Source organism: Danio rerio, chromosome 5, assembly GCF_052040795.2.
Source record: "Danio rerio strain M-AB ecotype USA chromosome 5, GRCz13ab, whole genome shotgun sequence".
In the NCBI taxonomy this organism is placed as follows: domain Eukaryota; kingdom Metazoa; phylum Chordata; class Actinopteri; order Cypriniformes; family Danionidae; genus Danio; species Danio rerio.
In genome coordinates this window covers 75,844,897-75,865,000 of record NC_141025.1, presented here as the reverse complement: position 1 = coordinate 75,865,000, position 20,104 = coordinate 75,844,897, and the positions used below count along the sequence as shown (strand labels likewise).

General features: G+C 36.6%; 1 protein-coding gene and 1 long non-coding RNA gene across 8 annotated transcripts in view; one reads left to right on the top strand and one right to left on the bottom strand.

The window, feature by feature from the left end:
* dlg4a (discs, large homolog 4a (Drosophila)) overlaps positions 1-15,272 on the top strand; it is a 226,302-nt gene extending 211,030 nt beyond the window's left edge. For all 7 annotated transcript variants that reach the window (XM_087254514.1, XM_087254512.1, XM_087254513.1 and 4 more), the window contains 8 exons: positions 3,057-3,099; positions 6,590-6,620; positions 6,713-6,760; positions 9,037-9,138; positions 10,429-10,601; positions 11,304-11,416; positions 11,512-11,603; positions 13,504-15,272. In XM_087254514.1, the coding sequence (XP_087110640.1) occupies positions 3,057-3,099; positions 6,590-6,620; positions 6,713-6,760; positions 9,037-9,138; positions 10,429-10,601; positions 11,304-11,416; positions 11,512-11,603; positions 13,504-13,610 (709 nt within the window). In that variant the 3' untranslated portion in view covers positions 13,611-15,272. The remainder of the gene's footprint in view (positions 1-3,056; positions 3,100-6,589; positions 6,621-6,712; positions 6,761-9,036; positions 9,139-10,428; positions 10,602-11,303; positions 11,417-11,511; positions 11,604-13,503) is intronic.
* A 1,462-nt stretch (positions 15,273-16,734) lies between these two features.
* Positions 16,735-19,773, bottom strand: LOC147844526 (uncharacterized). Its single transcript, XR_015490683.2, has 2 exons — positions 19,636-19,773; positions 16,735-18,996 (listed from the first exon to the last, which is right to left on the bottom strand). It is a non-coding gene; the product is annotated as an uncharacterized LOC147844526 (long non-coding RNA).
* Between the last annotated feature and the right edge of the window lie 331 nt (positions 19,774-20,104).

The window sequence follows — 20,104 nt, the reverse complement described above, 5'->3', positions numbered from 1 at the left end:
CAAGAGAGGGTTGGAGAAACGTTGCCTGCTCTGATGAGTCTCCATTTCTGCTGCCACATTTGCATGGTCGGGTCAGAATTTGGCATCAACAACATGAAAGCATGGATCTATCCTGTCTTGTATCAATGGTTCAGGCTGGTGGTGGTGGTGTAATGGTGTGGGGGATATTATCTTGGCGCACTTTGGGCCCATTAGTACCATTTAAGCATCGTGTCAACGCCACAGCCTACCTGAGTATTGTTGCTGACCATGTTCATCCCTTTATGACCACAGTGTCCTCATCTTCTGATGGCTACTTTCAGCAGGATAACGCACCTTGTCAAAAAGCGTGAATCATCTCAGACTGGTTTCTTGAACATGACAATGAGTTCACTGCACTCAAATGGCCTCCACAGTCACCACATCTCAATCCAATAGAGCGCCCTTGGGATGTGGTGGAACGGGAGATTCACATCATGGATATGCAGCTGATAAATCTGCAGCAACTGCTTGATTCTATCATGTCAATATGGAGCAAAATCTCTGAGTTATATTTCCAGTATCTTGTTGAATCTATGCCACGATGGATGAAGGCAGTTCTGAAGGCAAATGGGGGTCCAACACGATACGAGTAAGGTGTACCTAATAAAGTGGCCAGTGAGTGTATTTTAACTTGCATTGTATTCTCTTGATGCTAAGCTGAATTTCATGTCACCTAAGGTTAGCTCCTAGGCTTGTTCCTGAATTATTAATGTACAGTAATATGCTGACATGCTGCTCAAGAAACTTTTCATATTTCTTTTTGACTTTAATCGAATTACTAGTATTGAAGTATAGAACACATCCTGTTTTTTTCCTGGCAATAATATTTATTAAGGAGCTGTTGACAGGGAATTGAACCAGATTTTGGTAAAAACCCAAACAATGCAAACATAAAAATAAAACAAAACAAAAAAAGTCTGAAAAGTGTGTAATAACAATGAAATGACAGAAGGAGAAAAAGCTGAACAATTGAAATGTGATTAATTCTTTATATTAAAGGCTTTTTTAGTGACGGCAGCTTAAAGATGCCTCTTAAATGGAGAATGAAGTCACATGCATTGCTCAGGTGTGAGTTTCTCACAGACTTCAACAGAGTGTCAAAGTCTTGATGGTTCTGTAGGTCTCTTACTAACAAAGCTGAGCTTTATTTTGTGTTCTCTATTGGATTCACATCAGGTGATTGGTTGGGCCATTCTACAGCTTGATTTTCTTTCTCTGAAAGCATCTGAGAGTCTCCTTGGCTGTGTTTTGGATCATTGTCTTGCTGAAATGTCCACCCTGGTTTCATCTTCATCCTCCTGCTAATGTAGATGTTGGACTGAAGCAGCTGATATTCATTTACACCGAGGAAACTACTGAGAGATTTCAGCTGCTGTCTGGGCTTTCACTGCCTTTCTTCACCTCCCTTTCTTCATGTGTTCAATCCTTTTGGGTCATTACATTTTATTATGTTTAATTTGTGAACTAATTCGATTTGTTTTCTTTGCATATGTGCATTTCTTTGGTTGCTAACAACATCTGGTGAAAATATCAAATCAACAGCACCTTTAGAAATATGACTTCTGGGAAAAATGCTGACGTGTTTACAGTTTTTCTTGATTGCTTTGATGCAGCCGTCAACTGAAACTCCACTATTTCAAAACAGTTAACACACAGGCCTAAACCGCGGCACTCATGGTCAAAATGACAAATTTTGCTTGCAAAACGCACATACCGTGTCTAAACATTTAAAATATGCACCAAACGCTAGTTTTACCTTCAAACAACACAACTTGCAAACAAGTACATGAGCTCTTTCAATTAATCATTACGCCCTATTCACACGGGGCGTCAGCGTCAACGCTTCCCATTCACTTTGAATGGGTGACGTCAGGCGTTGACGAACTGCATTGTTGATCCGTCGGCACCGCTTCAGAGGCGTTGCTCGCTGCAGAAGTTGGGACTAGCTCAACTTTTCAAGCGCCAACGGAAGCGTCAGCCAATCAGATCGCTGTATGCAAATACACCAGCTCAGACAGTGGCCTATTGCTGACTGGATTTCATTGGCTGACGCTTTTATGACGATCGCTTCAGCCCCAACTTCAGACACGCCTTCAGTCAAGCGTTGACGCTGAAGCCCCGTGTGAATGGGGCGTTACACAATGGACAACAAAATACAGAACTCAGTGTGAATCAGTGCACCATTGCTTGTCATTGTATTGCCAATGCCATTTGTTGTCTTTCTATTTAGGCTGTCAAATTTGCCTTTTTGCAAAGAAATGGATCCAGAATAAGAAATGCTTTGATTAAATTTAAATCTAATTCATGACATTTTTCAAACCGTGGCTGAAAACTGAAATACTTAAAAAAAAAAACAGACAAAAGTAATAAAATACTGTAAATATTAGAGAAAACACATGTAAACCAATATACAGTCAAATCTGTTGGGAGTATAGGCCACTATTGAGCTCCTCCTTCCATGCTGGCACAGAACAACACAGACCTTCCACCGTTTTTAATGTTTGCAGACTGATTGCTAAGTGAAGATTTGTGTGAAGGAGAGTCAAACCGCTGCTTCAGTGAATTCACACTGATCTTGGTAGTTTCTAATGGTGAGGAATAGATGGTTTCTGTTTGGTTACCAAAGCTAAAACAATTGAGTTTGGACTGCTTGAATGACATCCGTGTTAACTGTTTTGAAAAATGGTGGGGAAAATGTGTCAACCCAATGAGAAAGGGTTTACACATCTGCAAGACCTGTCTTCTGCTCTGCTGGGATAATGATAATGAAAATCAAGTGGAACCTAGTTTCTTTAACCAGGTCAAAGCAAACAAGAAAAACTGTAATACTTCTTTCCCCCGCTGTATATACTATAACATGCAAAACGAAAAAGCAGCTTGTGGAAACACCTTAATTATATTACTGTCTCATTCAGATTAAGGCAAGTACTTAGATCACTGATGTCCATGTAAACATAGTCAAGTGGGCTCAGTAAATCTGTACAACATTTTCTCCATATTTCATGTCATTCATGCTAAATTGATCTCTGTTTCAGGGTGGAGAGGAAAGAGTGGACGCGGCTGAAGTCTAAAGAAAGGGTAAGCTCTCATCTCCAAAACACACAAGAGCTCCTTACAGTTCAGCTGCTTTTCTTGAAGTTCCTCCAGAAACATTTGGCTCTGCTCCTGTGAGGTTTGTTTGGCTTCTCTGTAATCAGTTGTGATGGTTCAGAGCAGCGCTGGTGTGTGTGTGTGTGTGTGTGTGTGTGTGTGTGTGTGTGTGCTTGCTGCCCGCGGGACTCTATCAAGGAGCTGTTTAATGAAAGCTGGGAAACTCCTGGGCATTGAGAGCTTGTACTGCCTGTAGGGCTCCTGCTGTACATACAGATCACAACACACACACGCATGCATTCAGCACATACTCCTATACTCTCCGCAGGGTCTTCATATCCTTCATATCAAAGACGGGTAGCTTATTAGTGGTGCTGCAACATCATAAACAGTCAAGTAAAGGCTGTGCAGTAAATGTGATGTTGATGTGGACAACAACAATGCTTATTTCACGAGTTCACACTCACAGATATTTGACTGAATAGAATATGGTGTGCTGTCTAGTGAGGGGGCTCTGAGCTTGGGAAGACATCCTAACTCGTGTTATTCTCCTTATCAGGATAAAGAGAGAGGTTTGCTCTTGAGCGGATTAGATAATAGAATGATTGTGTGTGATGAATTAGCCTCGTCAAAGACTTTTGTGCTCATCCCGAAATTTGTTTATAAAACATCACTTGTGGCCATGCCATAGTTTAGGCTATTTAAATATAGAGCATTTGCAGATATTTGCAAATATCCACATGCATATCTAAAACAATTTGCATTTTTTTTCTTCAAAAATGTCACTTAATGGTTACCTAAAATACAGACAAACGACCTAAATTACCGAAAAATGTTTGAAAAATTTGTGAAAACCTTAATAGTAATACAAAGGACATATAAATATACAGTTGAAGTCAGAATTATTCGCCCACCTTTGAAATTTATTTTCTTTTTTAAATATTTCCCAAATTATATTTACCAGAGCAAGGAAATTTTCACAGTGTGTCTGATAATATTTTTTCTTCTGGAGAAAGTCTAATTTGTTTTATTTTGGCTAGAATAAAAGCAGTTTAAAAATTTTTTGAAGCCATTTTAAGGTCAATATTATTAGCCTCTTTAAGCTATATTTTCCTTCTATGGTCTACAGAACAAACCATCGTTATACAATAACTTGCCTAATTACCCTAACCTGTCTAGTGAACTTAATTAACCTAGTTAAGCCTTCAAATGTCACTTTAAGCTGTATAGAAGTGTCTTAAAAAATATCTAGTCAAATATTATTCACTGTCATCATGGCAAAGATAAAATCAGTTATTAAAAATGAGTTATTATAATAATTATGTTTATTAGGGGGCTAATAATTCTGACTTCAACTGTATATATACACTTTAAAGTATATAAAACAGTGTGTGTGTGTGTGTGTGTGTGTGTGTGTGTGTGTGTGTGTGTGTGTGTGTGTGTGTGTGTGTGTGTGTGTGTGTGTGTGTGTGTGTGGATGTATTAACATATTATTACATTGATGAAATAAACTTTAAACAAATTACACTTAATTCATTTCGTATAAACTATTTTGTCATGTTAAACAGTACACTTGATTTTGACCTGCTAACTTACTAAAGCACCTGTAAATTTGATGCCGATTTAAATTGTGGAGTAATTCTATTTTACATTTAATGTGTATATATATATTTTTAAGTATTTCATTTAATACAATTCATTACAAATGTATAATTACAAATGTAAATGCAGTTAAATACATGACAAGTTTTACTATAATCTACTATACTGTACTACAGGCCCATAGCCAGGGGTGATTCTTTTTTCCTAAAAAGTGGACCCTTTTGCAGTTATTCGCCTCATTTTCTGTTTATTTATGAGGTTTAAACACTGCATTTTATTTGATTATATATTTTTGTTTAGCTTTTTCAAAAGTTAACAATACAGAACATCAAAACTAAGCAGCAAACAAGCTAAAGTAAAACATACACACTATATAAAATAAATAAGTAAAATAAAAATAATAAAAAATAAATAAATAAAATTATAAAATAAATAATAAAATAAACAAACAAACAAATAAATAAATAAATTAATTAATTAAAAAAGGGAGGAGATACAGTAGAAACCAGTGCAAAAAAAACTATTTTGTCAAATCAAATCATGTGGTACTGTTTTAATATAATTCAGAAATGGATTCCAAATCTTTTTAAATAACTCGCCCTTTCCTCTCAAAAAATATGTGATCTTCTCCAATGGTATACAGTTGCAAACTTCTGAGATCCACAGTTCAATTGGTACATTCATGTCTGTTTTCCATTTTAAAGCATTTTTTAGCTATTGTCAGCAACATTTTAGTAAGTTTAATAGCATAATCATGCTGGAGGTTTAAATGCTGCATTTTAGTGACATTTTAAGCACTACTGTTTTTCTGGATTAGCTTGTCAGATGGTCGTCATAACCTCACTTTTTGACGTACCAAAAAATAGGAATCTGTTAAAGTTTTAAATGGCGAGGCAGTGGCGCAGTAGGTAGTGCTGTCGCCTCACAGCAAGAAGGTCGCTGGGTCGCTGGTTCGAACCTCGGCTCAGTTGGCTTTTCTGTGTGGAGTTTGCATGTTCTCCCTGCATTAGCATGGGTTTCCTCCAGGTGCTCTGGTTTCCCCCACAGTCCAAAGACATGCAGTACAGGTGAATTGGGTAGGATAAATTGTCCGTAGTGTATGAGTGTGTGTGTGAATGTGTGTGTGGATGTTTCCCAGAGATGGGTTGTGGCTGGAAGGGCATCCACTGCGTAAAAAGTTGGCGGTTCATTCCGCTGTGGCGACCCCGGATTAATAAAGGGACTAAGCCGACAAGAAAATGAATGAATGAATGAAAGGTTTAAATTAAAAACTGTTGCCTACTGTCATTTATCAGACAAATAACCCTAGGCGGTACATTCAACCTTCCTCAGTCAGAATTTAGCCTTTTTAATAAAAAAATAATACTAATAATAATATAGAGCGTCCCGATATATCTAGCCTCTCTTTTAAATGAGTGCATTTAAAAGTTTATGGATAAAAACAATAGCCTAATTAGTATTAAAATTAATATGGACCGCTTTCGGTGTTTCAAAACTTTTTATTGTTTTTTTTTTTTGTTAAGAATTTAAGATCTAGAATAAAAGTTGCATGTAAAATGTTTTCTCTGTTTAACAACAATACAGTAGGTCAGTAGTGGTGATGACAAAGATAACTTCACTTGGATGGAAGTGAAGTCACTGGTTATTTTTTTCCAGCATTCTTCAAAATATCTTCCTTTGTGTTCAACAAAAGAAAGAAAACTCAAACAGGTTTTTACAAACTGAAGATGAGTAAATTTACATTTTTTTTGTGTGAACTATCCCTTTAAGTATATTAAAGGAATGCCAAATTGTTCTTGTAAATGAAGGTTGAAAGCAGTCGATTGCTATTTAACATGCATTGATTGTACCCTATATTCTTTCTATCTTTTATCAGGACCGAAGTCGAGACAGTATAGGTTCACAGGGTGAGTTATAGCACAGCATACACAATCTTGAATGCTGATCTAGAGCCCCATGTATATTATTGAAAGTGTGTGTGTGTTTGCTTTCCTCTCAGGAAGGGAAGAGCCAGTACGGAGTTACGAGACGGTCGCACAAGTGGAAGGTGGGAGAATTCACCAAATGCTTTGTCTTTTATATACTGGCTCTGATCCAGTAAATAATGCCTTGCTTTATACACTCACCGGCCACTTTATTAGGTACACTTGTCCAACTGCTTGTTAATGCAAATATCTAATCAGCCAATCACATGGCAGCAACTCAATGCATTTGGGCATGTCGACATGGTCAAGATGATCTGCTCCAGTTCAAACCGAGCATCAGAATGGGGAAGAAAGGAGTATTTCAGAAACTGCTGATCTACTGGAATAACGCACCATGTCATAAAGCGTGAATCATCATCTCAGACTGGTTTCTTGAACATGACAAGGAGTTCACTGTACTTAAATGGCCTCCACAGTCACCAGATCTCACCCCAATAGAGCACTTTTGGGATGTGGTGAAACGGGAGATTTCCATCATGGAAGTGCAGCCGACAAATCTGCAGCAACTGTGTGATGCTATCATGTCAATATGGAGCAAAATCTCTGAGGAATATTTCTAGTACCTTGTTGAATCTCTGCCACGACGGATGAAGGCAGTTCTGAAGGCAAAAGTGGGTCCAAGCTTACTGGTAAGGTGTACCTAATAAAGTGGCCGGTGAGTGTATATATTCTATGCAGTTGGTGTCCTAAATTAAACCAAAATCTCATGCTGTATATAGCTTTGTAGCACAAACACTGCTCATATGAAGCACACTAATGCTGAGAGATGGTTATGATAGATTGGAAAAACCATTGTACATGCACCATACTGCAACATAGGCTCATTCTGAAAATGCAGCCAAATATACATTTCTGGAGATCGCAAATTTTGTAGCCAGAACTATGTATGGCTGCAATTTGTCTTTAAAATGATTGCTAGGGGGTGGTATTCCTTTTCGTGCTTACCAGCTGACCACTTACCTTTGTATGGACGGCTTTACCACTGTTAGCAGTTGGTCCAGTAACTCGCCATGTACGTCGGTTGACCAAGGTTATTATAGTTAACGAAAACAAACGAAAAAATGAAAACTAAAATGTAAATAATTTTCGTTAACTAAAGTAAAAATAAAAACGAGAGTTTTTAAAAAAAAACTAGAACTAACTGAAACTGTATTGTGTACATACAAAACTAACTGAAACTAACTAAAATTATCGCAAAAACCTCCGTTTTCGTATTTGTAACTGTATTTAATACATAATCTTACTGTAAGCCTTTTAAAAGTAAATATAATCTGCGCTGCAGGTGTGTGTGTTTGACCCTTTCGCACCTCAGAGTCTCCTGCTGCCACTGGCCAGATCGAGACGTTCTTCTCGAGTCATCCTCGCTGTTGCTCCCGCGACAAAAACAACGAGTGGACATGACAGCAGCACGGTGACAGCATTAAATACAGAGACTTAAAACTATTACTTTAACACATTTGTGCCCAATAATTTGTTTTATTTCTGTATCGTGATCGTGAACAAATCTTTGCTGTTGTATTTGAATTTGAGGATGGGTAGATGGTTGTGGTAGATGATAGTGTTCATGTGTTCTCTGAATACATGTTTTAAAAAACGTATGACTGAGTTTTTATTATACATTTACTCTGTTGATTTTGAATCTTGCACCTAACAAATATCCTTATTTAGAAAAAAAAAACTGAAACTAATACTGAAACTAATAAAAACTAAACTAAAGCTAAGACATTTTTAAAATATAGAAACTAATAAAAACTAGTAAATCTGCCTCTAAAACCAATTAAAACTAACTGAATTTGAAAACAAAAAGTTAAAACGAAATAGAAACTAAAGCTATTGAAAAATCCAAAACTATTATAATCTTGCGGTTGACTTGAGGCGAAGAACGGTTTCAGAAAGGGGGTAAGAAAAAAACAGAAGCCAAAAAATAAAATAAGTAAATAACAAGGCGAGGATGTGATTAAAATCAGTCAAGGGCTTTCCTTTTTCTAGATTTCTTTTGAAAACACTATGGGTTGGTTTAGGGAAGGAGGACAGTCGGTCAGTCGACTGGTCAGTCAGTCAGTCGACAGCCGCCTCTGGTGGATTTACGTGAGAACAGCAGGCGCGCATGGCACGTGCAAAAGATATATAAGATCTGGAAATAAGATCAAAAAAGCCTCTGGTGGATTCGCAAAAACAAAACCTGCAAAAACTGTAGCTCCTGGGACGTATTTGGTGCTCTCCGGAAATGTATATAGGGGTACATTATCAGAGCCTGGGTTGAATTTCGTTTTATTATTTGCTCTTGTTTTTCGTTGTCTGCTAGTGCATGTACTGATAGAGTCTCTCTCCTGTTTAGTGCACTACGCCAGGCCGATCATTATTCTGGGCCCGGTGAAGGACAGAGTGAATGATGACCTGCTGTCTGAGTTCCCAGACAAGTTTGGCTCTTGTGTCCCTCGTAAGTATTGCTCTACTCTTTTGTCACGCTCTGCTTCATGATGCTCACTAAAGTGTCAAGACAATAGCGAGCACCAACCCTGATTTGAGTTTCTAAAAGTCAGGACGATAAAGTTTGTATTCATTGGTTTCTGTTCATTTGCAAAACTCTTATTAGTGAAACTCCACTATATTTAGAGTCACTTCTTAACATTCAGGAAACATGCCGAAATCTGCACTCTAGTAATTTCATTAACCTTTGCATACCCAAAGTTCGCACTTCATTTGGTCGCTACTCTTTTCAGTTTTCTGCTGCTGATGCTTGGAATCATCTGCAGCAGACCTTAAAGCTCAGCACTTTCATTCCTCTATCAATTTTTAAAAATTCAATCCAGTCAATAGTTCAAGATCACTGTGCTTGTTTTTATTTATTTTATTTTTTTGTTGGTTTTTGTGTAATTAGGTTCATTTGTGAAATTGTTATTGTATTGTGTCCCTACTGCTTTGTACTGCATCTGCTTTTCATGTTGCCTCTTGGCCAGGTCGTCATTGTAAATGAGAACTGGTTCTCAGTTGACTTACCTGGTTAAATAAAGGTTATTTTATAAATGTTATTTTATAAACTTATAAATGAAGTTCTGCACAAGACTTTTGGCCAGCGGAGAAATTAAAATGGTCGTGCCCAACTGAGTCTGGTTTTCTCAAGGTTTTTTTTCTTCACTCCCATCAGGTGAAGTTTTTTTTCCCTCTCCGCTGTCGCCACTGCCTCGCATGGTTCAGGACTGGAAGAGCTACGCATCGATAAATTGGCTCTTCAGTGTTTGAACTCTCAGTAATGATTAAATCACACTGAACTGAGCTAAACTGAACTGAACTGAACTTAAACACTAAAACCTGAACCACACTGTTCCAGTTACTGAACCACACTGTTCCAGTTACTATGACCATTTATGTGAAGCTGCTTTGACACAATCTACATTGTAAAAGCGCTATACAAATAAAGCTGAATTGAATTGAATTGAATTGAAGTTATTATTATTATTATAATTTTGAGGAAATAAATGAATTTAATCCATTTTGGAGTAAGACTGTAACATAAAAAATGTGGAAAAAGTGAAGCGCTATCAACACTTTCCGGATGGACTGTATATGCTGAGCACTGTACTGATCAAAGCTTTATGTACAAATTTCTCATTTTGACTGTAATGGAATAACGTGCACCTTTTGTAAAGCTGCTTCAGTACACTAATTATTGTGAAAAGCACTACACGTTTGAATAGAATCACGAGATGATATCTTTACTGTTCTTCAGATACGACACGACCCAAGCGGGAGTATGAGGTGGATGGACGGGACTACCATTTCGTGTCTTCGAGGGAACAGATGGAGAAGGACATCCAGAACCATCGCTTCATTGAGGCGGGCCAGTACAACAGCCACCTGTACGGCACCAGCGTTCAGAGCGTCCGAGAGGTGGCAGAACAGGTTAGAGATCAATACTGTCAATATGTGTATCAAATTGATCAAACCCTAATAATGTTTAGTTAAAGTCAAAGTGATTAGCACTCCTGTATTCTTTTTCAAATATTTATCAAAGAGAGGTGATGCTTATCAGAGAGAAGGGCACCTATTATGCAAAAATCCCTTTTATAAGCGGTTTAAACACAGTTGTGTGGTAACAGTGTGTGAATATAGTCAGCTTCAAATGGTAAAAATGTGTTACTTTTATTTATTATAATCGCACTTGATAGAAACAGCCTGCAGAGACACTTTGATTGACATTCTCCAGATGTATGTGTCATCAGAGGGGGAAAGCCCCGCCCAATAGTGACCATCTCTCCCTCATTAGCATAAGAGTTTAGTCTTGTTTTTGAATTAGCCACTATGCTGACAAATTTGTAGCTCCGCCTTCTTTTGAATCTCATTTGCATTTAAAGCGACAGTCACCAAAACAGCACAATTACAATCAAAGCCAAAACGGGGCAGTTTCAAAGAGTTATAAAACATTTTTAGTGTGGTAATTTGAGCTGCAACATACACAAACTGAACTAAAAATAGGACTTCCTGATGAAGAAAAAATATTATAGGAAATATTGCCCATTAAATATCACTCGGGCAATATTTTTTCAAATCACAAACGCTAATAGTTTTGCCCTGAGCTGTCTGTTTCTGTGTGTTTGTGAGCAGCAGGGAAAGCACTGTATTCTGGATGTGTCTGCAAATGCAGTTCGAAGGCTACAAGCGGCACAGCTTCATCCAATCGCCATCTTCGTACGACCCAAATCATTGGAGAACGTCTTGTATGTAGCAGCAAACACTTATACTCGATTCATTTGACAAAACATCACTTACTAGAGTAATTTTATACTGATGGCATCTGTACTGTTTAATGCAGAGAAATCAACACACGCCTAACTGAGGAACAAGCCAGAAAAGGAATGGATCGCGCTATAAAACTGGAACAAGATTTCCTGGAGTGCTTCTCTGGTAAGACTTTTTTTTTTTTTTTACACATTTTTCATAATTTGTCATAATTTAACTTAACAGATATCGGATTAGAACATGTGGAGTATGCATATTTTTGGGGCATTATTGAAGTGCAGTTCAGACATGTAAACAGGGCCGGATTAACATAAGGGCTCGGTGGGGCTGAAGCCCCAGGATCCACGGAAGAAGGGGACCTTGGATGGGCTAAAGAATTAATTTGCGCTATGACGCAGGAAACGCCTCTTTGTGTTATGCTTTCTGTCGTCAATAATGTGAAGTATTCTTTTCGGTTTGCTGCTGTTCATAAACAGCACGCCGGTGCTAAACTGGGGCTCGGAGTGGCTGTTGCCCAATCAGAATATGGAATAGCCCTGTCATAAAGGTGATCAGATGTGCCAATTTTACCAGGACAGTTCCTTATTTCGGCACTACCGCGAGAGCCATCCAGTCAAAGGTAGGCTAACCAAGCTCGTCGTAGAACAAAAAATAAAATTCAAACAGTCTTTATACTTGATACACCTGTACATGTAGTAACAGCAGCTGGGATAGGCAGAGTCATGTTGAATGGACTCATAACTGAATCGCAGTCCGCACGGCTGTTACAGCTGGACTCAAAAACCAACGCATGCCCGCTCAATACATCACACAATATAACTGACACAGTGCACAAACAAATCAAATAGCCTACACAAGCAGTTATCAAAATGTCCATCTTTGTGGAGTATGTATCTGAAGTAAATACACTCTGTTAGGTTTTACAGTAAGTCTAACTGAACTAGTTAAAAGGCTATTTTTTTTATGAATGTTTACTTTGCCCCATTTATAAAAACAACAGAAATAATATGGAGCAAAAAAATATTGTCACTGGTTTTCATCAGACAATATATCTGAGGCAATTAATTAATTAATTAATTAATTAAAATATTAAAATTAAAAGAATTAAAATTAAAAGAAAGCTACATGTACAGGTGTGTTAATTAATTAATTAAATAATTAAATTAATAATAAATTAAAGTAAATAAATAATTAATTAATTAATTAATTAAAATAAATAAATAATAAAATAAATGAATAAATAAATAAATAAATAAATAAATAAATAAATAAATAAATAAATAAATAAATAATTAAATAAATATAATTTTTATATACATTTTTATTTATTTTATTTATTTATTTTATTTTATTTTTTTGTGAGGTAAAAAAATAAAAGGGGGGCCTTGGATTTACTATAGGGCCCAATGTGTTCTTAACATTGCATGTAAACACCGTCATCAAACATTTATCGTTATGTTGGATTTTCGTCACATTTTGTGACAGGATATTCGTACACACATGGCTGTTTGACACTATTCTCTGCATCTACCAAGTCAGTGAAGGACAACAGACACCTGCATCGCGAAATGCTGCGTTTTTTTCTTCCCATTCAACGTGTGATATCAAACTCCATTAAAACAACACTCTTCCAGCAGTTCTTACTTCATACTCGCATCCAATAGCTCAGGTTGTCACAGGGCCATGCCTGTAATGTTCCTGAATGAAAGTGAAAGTGTCAAACTGCAGATAAAGTCGACACATTAAAAAGGAAACACCTGAAATTACACGACATCATTCTACGCTGCTTTCTGTACTCATTGTTGTGTATTTATTTGTGATTGCCTTTAATTAACATGTTCTGTGTATGCACAAGATCTCAGTGCTTTCATAGACGTTCGCTTTTGTGTGTTTACAAACACACGACTGTCTGTGTTTTCAAAACAGCATACACTTTTGAAAAAACCTTTGCGTCTTCATTCGTACAAACTGCTGTTATCATGTAAACCAACGCATAAAAGGTTTCCTGTTTTGGGTTGAAAACGTGATCGTGTTAACAGCAAATCATTCTCTGTCTCCATCACAGCGATCGTGGAGGGCGACAGCTTCGAAGAGGTTTATCACAAGGTGAAAACTGTGATCGAGGAGCAGTCAGGGCCTTATATCTGGATTCCCACCAGGGAGCGTCTGTGAGAGTCCAGCCAGAGCCAAAGCACCTCGTTCAGTCACCATTCGGCCTGCTGCTGCCCTGGACTGCGGAGCTCCGGTTGATGGAGCTCACATAACTGACAGAAAGAGAGAGAGAGAGAGATGGAAAAAGAGCGAAAGAAAGGAAGAAAACAGACCCAGATCTGGGAATGATGGAGCGGTACAGGCCCACGCCGCATCTGCCTCACTTCTCCTCCTCCTTCCTGGCTCCCTTACTTCCTTTTTCCTGCTTCTAACTTCCTTTCTCTCTGTTTCTTTCTGGCTTTCTCTCAGAAAAGGGACTGATGAGCTGTTTTTACTCCGTCAAGGATGCTACGAAGAAATTTTTGTATATTGTCAGATTCCCTCTCTGTGACATGACGTGGAGAGACCGAGAGAGAGAGAGAAAAGGCGACCGCCTCGGCTTTTACTGGATTTAAAGGAGCTCGTTTTGTTTGTTTTTTGGCGGCGAATCGAACTGAAAGTTATATTTATCAGTATCAATAATGCGCTGAAATCTTTAATATCAAAGATACTACGACTACTCAGAGACTGACGCTCACCCACGCGTATATCAGCATCAAGGGGCGTTTAATTCGCATATTCCTGAAATCCAGGAAGCAACGAGACATATGCTGAATGTTTTTTCCCCTTAAAATATTTAGTTGTTCATCACATCGAGCAGATGAGAAGGAGAAAAAATGCAGACTGTGACATCACGCTTGATTTTTGTTCTAGTTTACATACATGTTAAGATTTCCACACATACGCCAACCTGCATTTTGCCGCCTTCTATCGGGATCTTCTGCAATAGTCAGATTGGTGTTTTCCTTTGAGCTGGATTTGGTTTGCCGGGTTGGATCAGTTCCTCAAACTCAATGACTCCAGGCTGCTCTTTAATGTGCAATATCAGGCTCTTCCATAATCCGCTCGCGACGCTTCAGGTTTCAATCATCGGTAAATTAGCAAACAGCTTTCAAATGTGATGCTTTCGTCATTTTTTTACAGTTCGTTTCCCATCAGTTCTGGCCACGTTCACACTGCAAGACCTTTTATTTGTTTGTATGAATGACCTTTTAAATTGAATACTTGAACAGGAAACACATATAGTGCTCAGCATAAATGAGTACACCACCTTTTAAAATATCATGGGCTCTATTTTAATGATCTAGGCGCAAAGTCTAAAGCACGTGGCACAAAAGCATTAAAGGCGAATCCACTTTTGCTATTTTAGGGATGGAAAAATACACGCTTCGCCCTGGGCGCATTGTCTATCATAGCTGTGCTAATTCTCTTAATGAGTTATGGGTGTGTTTTGAGCATAACCTGCATTAAACCAATCAGAGTCTCATCTCACATTCCCTTTTAGAGTCAGTTGCGTCGCGCAATGGCGCATTTGCTATTTACATGGTGGACTTTGTAAGTGGAAAAACTGAACACTTCACTAGCGAGAAAACAGTTAAGCAGCATCTGATGAACGAGGATAAAGAACGAGCCTCCTCCATTCGGTCTCTTTACTTTCTCTTTACTTAACTTTTACTCTTTACTCCTTTACTTTAGTGGAGTAAGGAAACAGTGTTGTACGCACTCCACTGAAGACATCCATTAGCCGACATATTTAATTTCCTTTGTTAAGCTCAAAGATCTGTTTCAAAAACTATTTCTAAATTCAGTTCTAATTTCCAGCAAACTAATAAATGAACAATAATAATGAAGTGAGTTAAATCCAAACACACGTCTTATTCTTATGCCCCATAAGGTGATGCAGACGTCTCCAAAACCTGACAGGTGGACAAAACTAAGCTTGTTTTTAATAAAACAAATATAAATATGCATAATAATAAATAATATTGCTAATATTAGTAACATTATACAAATGCTAACGGTCATGAAAAAACTGAAAAAAAAACCCTACCGAGGTGAAGAAAGGCATAGAGACAGTGTTATTTATATTTATGTAGAAAATAATAATTTTCGTAATATTTTAATCCTTTAATTGTTTTCATCTGTAAGGATATTTGTGTGTTGCTGTACATCGTGTGTGTATTAAGCAATGTGTAAGCATTTGGACTTGCATAGGCGTATAACTAATGCGCTCTGAGCTGAACTTTAGACCTGGGGTCCATTCTTTGTATGTGGATTACACAGTTAGCAGGATTTGGTTATTGACGATTTGACATGATCCAGGATTGTTTCGTTCTTCAAAACTCATCCAAGAGCTGTTGTTATAGCAACAGTTCTGGTGGCTCATTTCATATAAACAAGATTAGATCGGGTCAGTTCAAGCTAAGATAATACTGAAAGTATGTACCGAATTCTGATATTTTCTTACAGTAGTAGTTATATACACTTGGGAAAATAAACAATAATCATATATATATATATATATATATATATATATATATATATATATATATATATATATATATATATATATATATATATATATATATATATATATATATATATATATATATATATATATATATATATATAATATAAAATATATATAATATATATATAATAAAATTAAAAATATATATATAACTAAAACTTATGCAATCTGCACTCCGAAATAAAAGACTACCTACCACCTGGTGTTTCAAAGAGAAAATTTATTGATATAAACTTTTTAGAGACAAATGCGTACAATTTGTGTATGATAATAGACAATATTGGACTTATTTTTTTTAAAGGCAATAATACATTTATGCTCATCTAAAAATAATACAAATGTTCATCTGGACATAATACATAATACAAATGTTCATCTAGACATTTTTATCTGATTCGGAAACTTGTTTGAAGAACCAAATTAGCTAGAGATCAGTTATCAAGATTAAAACATCTAGGATCTGCCAAATCATCTTAGATCATTTAAGCGAGGTTCAAAGAGCAGACCTCAGCTTTCAGTTGGCCAATGGCGTGGTCTATTTAAGTTCCTCTAAATGAGCCAACAATGCACTTTAACACACCTCCTTTCTAGACCAGCACACCCATGAATCCACAAAGTGGTGGAAATAGATTTGCTATTTAACAAAGAAAATTACTGTTGCGCTGGTCTGAAAATAGCATCAAATAACGCCAAACACATCTTGAGCCTTATTGCGCCGGCTGTATGATAGTTTCCATTATTATTATTTTTTTTTTTTTTGTGAATATAGCCAATTTGTTTCGTTGCATTTAAACAAAACAGTTTTATTAAGCAATTGTGTTTATTAAAATAAGAGTTTGGTCATCGGACATCTTTAGAAACAGAAAGATAATACATTTGAAATTCAAACAAAAAACAATTACAAACTTCAAAATGTCAACTCAATTTTATATTTGTTTCACGTTTTGCTTGATTTTTCTCTGTTTACTAATATTATTCATCAATAATTGTAGGTGTGCTAATTATTTTACTCATCTTAAGTTTGTCTTGTTCGATTAGTTCCAGTTTTGGCTTTGCCACTGACTGTATGACAGTGTATATAGACAAACATATTATTGTAAGGCATCTTATAGAAAATGTTAATTTAAAAAGGAGATCTGTAAGGGGTGTATACTCATTTATGCTGGCTACTATGGTTAATATAAATAAATTTATATATTGTTTTGTTTTATTTATTTGAATGAAAAACCATATAAATTAATTTGAATTTACCGATTTAAAATCATTTCTAAAATTAGCGATGCATTTCATAATTATTAATGCATTTTTATTTTACTTTTCACAAAGGTAAATCAAGCACCATGTTATTATGGTGAGGTAAATTGGTGTAAACTAACCTGATTGTTCACACCATGTGGTCAAGGCATGCGGTAAGCTTAGTCAAGTCCTAATTAGCCATAACTACTCCATTTTGGGGGCATTCATTAAAAAGTCACTTATTAGTCACTTAGAAAGGTTTTTTTTTTTTTTGGTAATATTTTTTTTCACCAGTTTTTTATTTATTTATTTATTTATTTTTGTCAGCTTAGAATAGATCAACTGGATTTTTTTCCTAACACAATCTTACAGCAATTCATAGTCATTTTAAGTTTTGCTGAATTGTTGGCTAACTAGTACGATGCCTTTCATTCTTTCTGCTATAATCTGCCTACATGCCCTGCTGAGGGGTGGAGCTTCACAATGTTTTTCGGAAAAATTGTCATACAAAATAATTCATACAGAATTTCTGTGTAAAATAGCTACGTTTTTCCTAAGATGTCATTTAAAAAGCAGCACTGTTGCGAGTCGAGAGCCACATGGCGTTTACAGCTCAAATGATTGGTTCAGACTGAATTCTGTTTGACCCAGTCAGCTGCGATGTAAACGTAGCCGTAAAGTAGGGTTGCCAGGTTTTCATAACAAAGCGAGCCTAATACTATCAAAACACCGCCCATTTAAAAATTTCTATTTTACTTCACTACATGATTCATACATGATTTGTTCTGTACGGATAACTGTGCCGTGGCTAAATATATTGTGGCTGAAGTGCCAAACTGACATCATCAGAGAAGCCCCGGCCCTCCAAACTCCAAACATGGAAGCAGACTTTAAATAGTTGATTACCAAAACATTTTTTTTTTGCATGAGTTAATTGTTCTATTTAACATGTAAACCTTGAAAATTTAGGTTCACACACATTTTAAAGGTGCTGTATGTAAGTTATTGACTCTCCTAAAGCATAAAAACAATAATATGTTTGCAGATATTTCAGAAACATGCTCAGTGAACATTCTTGTTTTTCTAAAAAACAATGCTGAAGTCAGATATTCTGCTTTGAAAATGTGTCTTTGTTTTAGTTCTTTTAACCCGCCCACTGCCGGTTCAGCCAATTATATTTCAGCACCCGGGTTGCCTTTGTAGATAACAGTGTATTTCTTTCATTCAGTCAGGAAGGCTCTCAAAGTAGGTGTCCGTGACCTAAATGGGACCTCCGCTGGACAGTAGCATCCTCCGAAATGAGATGCAGATTCAGAGTTCCACATGAGGTGGTTGTTAATTAGCGAATAATATAAAATTAGGCACGTAAACATTAGGTGAGCAGTTTACATTGTAACTTCATGTCTTAACAACATGCTACGTGATGAGATTTTCAGTGATAAGCAATTTGGCTGTTTGCACCAAATGAAACGCCACAAAAATTTAAATACAGCCATTCAAAAGCACAGAATAGTGCACTCACTGCACTTCGTATTGTTTATAATCCAAATAATACATATTAAACCTATTTAACATTATTAAATGTAGATGCTGAATCACTGATATGTGTCGGTTTACACTGAGTCACAGTTCTAAAGTTCAGTTCTGAAGTTTCAAGCTCTGAGGTGAACTATCTGCTGCTGCTTTCAGTAGTATGGCAATACATGTCATGTAAAATGACATTCAAACTCACATTATTAGCATTTAACACTGAATAAAGCACTTGAGGCGTACATGAGGTGATCACAGTTTATCATGTTGTTTAGCTGCGAGAAATAAAATATAAATTTCAGGTGTTGGTTCGGACAAAAACTGGAAAATATGGAAAATATTCCTTCTATCGATTGCCATTGCTTTTATTTAGAACACAACTCAAATCAGTCTTAAATCAGACTTTAGGCTTGATAGTCAGGCTCGCTACTGTTGGTGTGGTCAATCTGGCAACCTGCACCTGTGTGTGTTTTTAAACAATGTTGCAATACCTAGTACAACCACTGGGTGTCAAACTTAAATCAGACTTTAGGCTCGATAGTCAGGCTCGCTCCTGTTGGTTTTGTCAATCTGGCAACCTGTGCTTGTGTGTGTTTTAAATCAGGGTTGCAATACCTAGTCCAACCACTGGGTGTCAAACTTAAATCAGACTTTAGGCTCAATAGTCAGACTCGCTCTTGTTGGTATCGTCAATTTGGCAACAAGCGCTTGCGTGTGTTTTAAATCAGGGTTGCAATACCTAGTCCAACCACTGGGTGTCAAACTTAAATCAGACTTTAGGCTCGATAGTCAGGCTCGCTCCTGTTGGTGTGGTCAATCTGGCAACCTGCGTGTGTTTTAAATCAGGATTGCAATACCTAGTCCAACCACTGGGTGTCAAACTTACACACTGCACCTTTAAACATGTAAATAAAAACAAAACTTGACAAGTGTTCAAATGTGACTCGATTCAGACTTGGCAACCCTGCCACAAAGGCCATTCATTCAGCCCATCTGTAAACACACACATACAGTTGAAGTCAGAGGTATTCGCCCTCCTGTGAATTTTTTAATTCTTTATCAAATATTTCCCAAATGATGTTTAACAGAGCATGGATTTTTTTCACAGTATTTCCTATAATATTTTTTTACACACACACACACACATATATATATATATATATATATATATATATATATATATATATATATATATATATATATATATATATATATATATATATTATTATTATTTTTTTTTTTTTTTAAGTTTGATTTTATTTATTTCGGCTAGAGTGAAAGCAGTTCTTAATTTTTTAAAAACCAATTTAGGTCAAAATTATTAACCCCCTTAACCTTT